The sequence below is a fragment of the Pseudomyrmex gracilis genome, unplaced genomic scaffold (genome assembly GCF_002006095.1).
Source record: "Pseudomyrmex gracilis isolate BER0280 unplaced genomic scaffold, ASM200609v1 scaffold_2117, whole genome shotgun sequence".
Classification (NCBI taxonomy): Eukaryota; Metazoa; Arthropoda; class Insecta; order Hymenoptera; family Formicidae; genus Pseudomyrmex; species Pseudomyrmex gracilis.
In genome coordinates this window covers 1-5484 of record NW_018022701.1, presented here as the reverse complement: position 1 = coordinate 5484, position 5484 = coordinate 1, and the positions used below count along the sequence as shown (strand labels likewise).

Genomic DNA, 5484 nt, shown 5'->3' with positions numbered 1-5484 from the left:
TTGAAGTGTAAACTTGTTTAATAAACCATATCTTTCATTTTCGATTTTTAATTCACGTAGTCCGGGAACTTTCCGGACAAACTGTGTATATCTTTCGCTACGTTGTTGTAAAAACCTAACAACTTTTGTTTTAAACATAAANGCTTTATTTTCAAAATGTAGTATATCAACTTGAAACACTTTGTTTATGTATAACATTTTTACTATATAATAATTATTATATAATAAAATTGATACGTTTAAATATGTACATATTTTTCTATATTATCATTTGGTATATATTTATTAAGAATTGACTAATAATCAGTACATGTTAACAAAAAATTTGTTTTTGCTGAAAAATGTATCTTAAATTAAATAAAATAATAATAATAATAATAATAAGAGAAATAATCTTATGCATTGTTGCAGGCATTTTATTAAAAATATTGCACTGCAGTATTTTTAATTTATTACTTATTTAAATTATTATTTTATTAAAAATCAATATTAAATTGAGTATCTTTCTCTGGCTCATGAAGTTTATTAAACTTAATGAATGAATAAATAAGTCTTAAAGAGCCGTTCGCAGGATGTTGCGCGGAAAATATGTCTTATATGTGTGTACACACATATAAGTAAATTCACGTTATTCACGTGTGTTTTTCGAATTGAAATTTCAATTCTTAAATTCATATAGGATGCTAGTTTTGCATCTTATATATAATAGACCCCGAATACCCCCCCTAATTGATTTAAAATATTGCGAAAAAAACTCCTCGTAACGTTAGTAACCTGTCGTCATTTTTGACGAGACAAACTCACGTCGTCATTACGTTAATATCACGTCATAAACTAACGTCAAACTGGTCAAAAAGTGACTTTATATTAACGTCATTATAATGTCAGCTAGTTGCCTGGGATTTTAATTTAATTTGTTCAATATTATCCAAAGATTGTTCCGCTAAAAAATTTTCACAATACAGCCCTACATATATATCGGTCAGAGATTTAATATTTTGTTCATCATCTATGTTTAAATTAGCAATGTTATTCAATGCTTTGGGAATAATAAAATTTTGAGCTATTTGAATTATTATTTGATTACTTCTATTAAATAATTTATGAATTAGAATTTTGCGCGATTGAAATAAAGCGTTAAAAGTATTTAAAAAATTTAATGAATATTTTAGAAACAAAAAATAAGTTTTAATTGAATTATTGTTTAGTAATGACAAAGTATCTTCCGCAGATTTTGAGTGATCTTCTATAGCCAAAGTGAAAAAATTTTTTAATACATCCCAATTCTGGAGTAATCTTTCGACACATTGATGTAAAACTAGCCACCTTGTATTACATAATTTTAAAATTTTGGTTTTTTGTACATTAAAGAAATCTTGAAATTCTGTAAAAATTGCACAACGTTTTGCACTACCCAAAATATAAGTTGCGACTCCTCTAATTAAATATTCACAATCTAGCGGTAATTTTTCACATGCTCTACTTGCAATAATCGCGCACTGTGGAATGACAAATACAATTTAACATAATTAAATTTAGAACTTCAGATTTTAAATGCATATAAAAAGAATTATTGCACCCAATCATTACCGATGCATTATCATTTGCCATTCCAATTATAGTTTTTAAAGGAATATTATTTTCAAGAAAAAAAGCTTNAAAAATTTGAAATATTTTTTTTGCACTACAGTCTGTGGCATCTAANGGTAACAACTCTAATAACTGTGTTTTTATTTCTTTATCTATTGAAACATATTTAACGAGAACGCACATGAATTTTGTATCCGTAATATCTGTACTTTCATCTATTAAAATCGAAAATTTTTGTATTTTTAAAATTTCAACTAATTTTTTTGTTTCGCGTTTGGCTAAAACGTCTGTCACAATATTAGTGCACTTATTTCGGCCTAGTGACAAATCTTGTACAACTTTAGGATCTAAACAAATATTTTTTACTAAAGGAATTAAATGATCAGCCGTAGAAAAAGCTACATTGTGTTCAGCAAAAACGGCAGCTAGTTTTATCTCCGCTCGTTTTACTTTTTCTTTGTGAGAAATAATGTTAACGTCGAGACATTGATTTTGACCTTTTATTGCATCTATATGTTTAGCCGTTTGTGAATGCCGTACTAAATCTGTATTACAAATGCTGACATTACACACGATACAAAAAGCTTTATTAGGTTCTGAATGGAGAGCCAACCATCCTTTGAAAATATCTTCATTTAACCACGAATTGAAAAATTTTTTGTACTTTGATTTTTAATGGCTCCTGTAGCAATATTGGAATCCATACTGCAAAATTATTGCACTAATATTGCACAAATAAATAATTATAACATTAACTTACCTTTTTATCCTACGCTCTTTAACCTTCTCAGTCCCTACTGCGAGATCCCGCCAAAACTGTACATGTTGGTGCCCATCATTTACGTGCATATATATGTACAGAAGAGTGCATCATATCGTTCCGCTCCAGGGGAAGTATTTCTCGGAAATTTCTCCTCCGGCTGTCCCTACTACCGCGCACCGTTTTCCTTCAATCTCGAGCCGCTGGCGGAGATCGAAAGAGTACGCCGCGCGGTAGTAGAAGCAGCCAGAAAAGAGATTTCAGAGAAAAACTTCCTTTAGAGCGGAACGATGCGGTGCACTCCTCTGTACATTACTGTATTCTTCTAGCAGCGCAGTGTGCATGAGCAAAAACGCGATTTCGCAACAACACTGGCTACGTTCAGCAGAACAAAGTTGTCTTATGGCAATTGAATCGTGATTGGCTCTTATTTGTAAAATCGAAAAATCAACGCCGAGTATTGACAAGAAAACTCAATAATTGTTCTGCTGAACGCGATTATTAAATGATTAAAAGCGCACACGCACTTGTCTTTTTCTACTTGTAAAAAAATATATATCAAAGCTTTAAACTTAATACATTTTAATATAAACAATATTCATATAACATTATATATAAATATTAAGTGTTAACATAAAAGTAATAAACTTGTAATTAAAATACATAGTAATAGAACAATTATATTTGCAAATTGCCTCACTTGTGTGTACACAAACATCAGGTCTATTCTTTTTATCTGAACTGGCTGCACTAGTTCAGATTTCATCTTTTTCACTCTACAATGGAAGAAAGCTAAACTCTGAACTAGCTACACTAGTTCAGGTAAAAAGAACAGACCTATAGTTGTTTAAAAGTTTCTTATTAAGTTACGTTATGTACATATGTATCGGCAATTTAACGTCACTATACTATTTTTTATTTTTTAAACAATACATATTTTGCGACTCGCGAACTAGTATCGTCAATTTTGGGTATTGTTATGAAGAAAAATACATTGCTATACTTTATTTTCTGGAAAAAAATATCTTATTTTGAAATAAGAAAGCTATATCTTAAGATTAACTCGGCACACTTGTTGGAACGTAATTATAACTGAGACAATCTATCATCTCAAAAAATTAATTCAGAAGTGTTAAGATGACTACAATCAAGTTGTACATTGCTCGAGTCTCTGCTTCAGTTTTAGTTACACCCATGCCAAGTTGTGTAATATTGGGTTTAGACAATAAACGTAAACCTATCACGTATGCTTGTTTACTAGGTATATCGAATAGTTGTACCTTACCTCCAAATTCATTTTCAATGTCTTGTTTAACTTCTCGTATTATACTGTATGAGTTCTCTTTTATCATACTTTTATCTCTTTTATTATGTATAACTTGCAGTTTTTCTCTTAAACTAGAAGAAATTCTACTAGAATAAGTTTCCTCAAATAACGCATGACTATCTTTTATAAGACCTTTAGAGTAAAACTTTGATGTGTTTGTACTGGTAGTCTGAAGATACAATGATTTTGCTTTTTTCAGTATGTCTGCTTCTTTGAGTAATGGCTTGCTAATTGTACATTCTGATATTGCTACACCTAATTTTTGTATTTGATATTCTAGCTTTTCTTGATTTAGAGTATTTGCACAATTCACATTTGTAGCCTGTACTTGTCTTGGATAACTTTCTTTTTTTAGAAGTTGAAGCAAGTTTCTTGCAGCTTCTTGTTTGGCAGTCTTTTTAGTTTGTCCTGAGCCTTGTGCTTGTGATGATCCAAAACACGCTTCTATGATAAATATCTTCATGTGTGGTGGTCCACTCTCATCAATGACATTATATGAAATATTACCTGTAGTATTATATTGTTGCACACAATATTCCTATACATAAGACAATTGTATAAATTTAATAATTAAATTTTAAAAAAGTTAGGTATATAAGTAATACAAGGTGTATAAGAAAAAATTTGGAAATTTACTTGCAATTGTCCAACATAATTAATAAATGTACAGATTGACTTGTACTCATAGATGTTTTCACATATATTTTGTTCATTATTTATATCTTTAATTGCTTGATTTGACTGTGTTACTGAAGATACTGTGCCATATGATTCTGTTGATTTCCCACTTTGTGCAATTGTAGATAAAGAATTATTTGTAGTATGTAAACTTGTATTCTTGGTTAGCATCAATAGCATGTTTGTTGCAGCATTAACTTTAGCCTCCTTTTTACTTTTGCCTTCACCATCTATACTTAGATCTCCACAAGTCACTTTACAACCAAAGTAATTGTTATGTATAAAAAAATCATATGTAGGTATATAACCTTGTTTAACTACAAATTCTTGAAGTATGCTAATTGGTGAACGAGCCATTCTGAAACAAAAAGCCATATATATATATATGTATAGTTAAAATATTATTAAAAATTAACCACATTTTTATTTAATAAATACTTTACTTGCAATATTAATAAGAATGTTGTATATATAATAAAATAATCTGCTTACAATTATGTGTAAAACTTAATAGAATATCTTTTTAAAACACTTATCGTAAAATATTATTAAATATTGATTAAAATTTAGCTAACCTTAAATAACAAAATTAGCTAAGATTAAATAACAATCTTTTATTTCTTACTATATTTCTTAGTATATATAAGAAATTGCTTACTTGTCCTTTAAACAGTACACACTACACTTGTAAAAAGAGCTGCTCTATTCTCAAACTTTTTAAGACCATTCTACATAAAGGGCATTCTACAATAAGATATTAGTAAAGAGCCGTCTACAATGGAGAGTTGTAGGCCGTAATAGTAAGAAATCACAGATGTCTATACTAAACTAGATTGCTACCTAAAGGGTCGTCTACAATGGAGAGTTGTAGGCCGTAATAGTAAGAAATTGACCAATCACAGACAAAGTACAGAAGAATAATCGATTGTGATTTGTCAATTTCTTACTGTTACGGCCTACAACTCTCCATTGTAGACGGCTCTTAAAGCTTCGGACTTGTGTCGCATGCAATTTCCGGTTGTATCCGAGAAAATGGCGGCAGTTCTATGTATGTGACGTAATGACGTGTGTGAGATGTGAGATTACTGTGATACAAAAACAATGCCAGCTTCGTGTTGTATCAAAAAGT

The 5484-nt window shown here is 29.9% G+C and overlaps 1 protein-coding gene across 2 annotated transcripts; it reads right to left on the bottom strand.

The window, feature by feature from the left end:
• Positions 1 to 2984: 2984 nt before the first annotated feature.
• LOC109862640 (double-stranded RNA-binding protein Staufen homolog) lies at positions 2985 to 5145 on the bottom strand. Of its 2 annotated transcripts, none has more exons than XM_020442730.1 (3): positions 5014 to 5145; positions 4314 to 4713; positions 2985 to 4215 (listed from the first exon to the last, which is right to left on the bottom strand). In XM_020442730.1, the coding sequence occupies exons 2-3, from the start codon at positions 4710 to 4712 to the stop codon at positions 3469 to 3471; spliced, it is 1146 nt and encodes a 381-aa protein (XP_020298319.1). In that variant the 5' UTR covers position 4713; positions 5014 to 5145; the 3' UTR covers positions 2985 to 3468. The 2 variants fall into 2 exon arrangements, with proteins under 2 accessions (XP_020298319.1, XP_020298320.1); XM_020442731.1 differs by lacking the exon at positions 5014 to 5145 and adding an exon at positions 4931 to 4979.
• Positions 5146 to 5484: the final 339 nt, after the last annotated feature.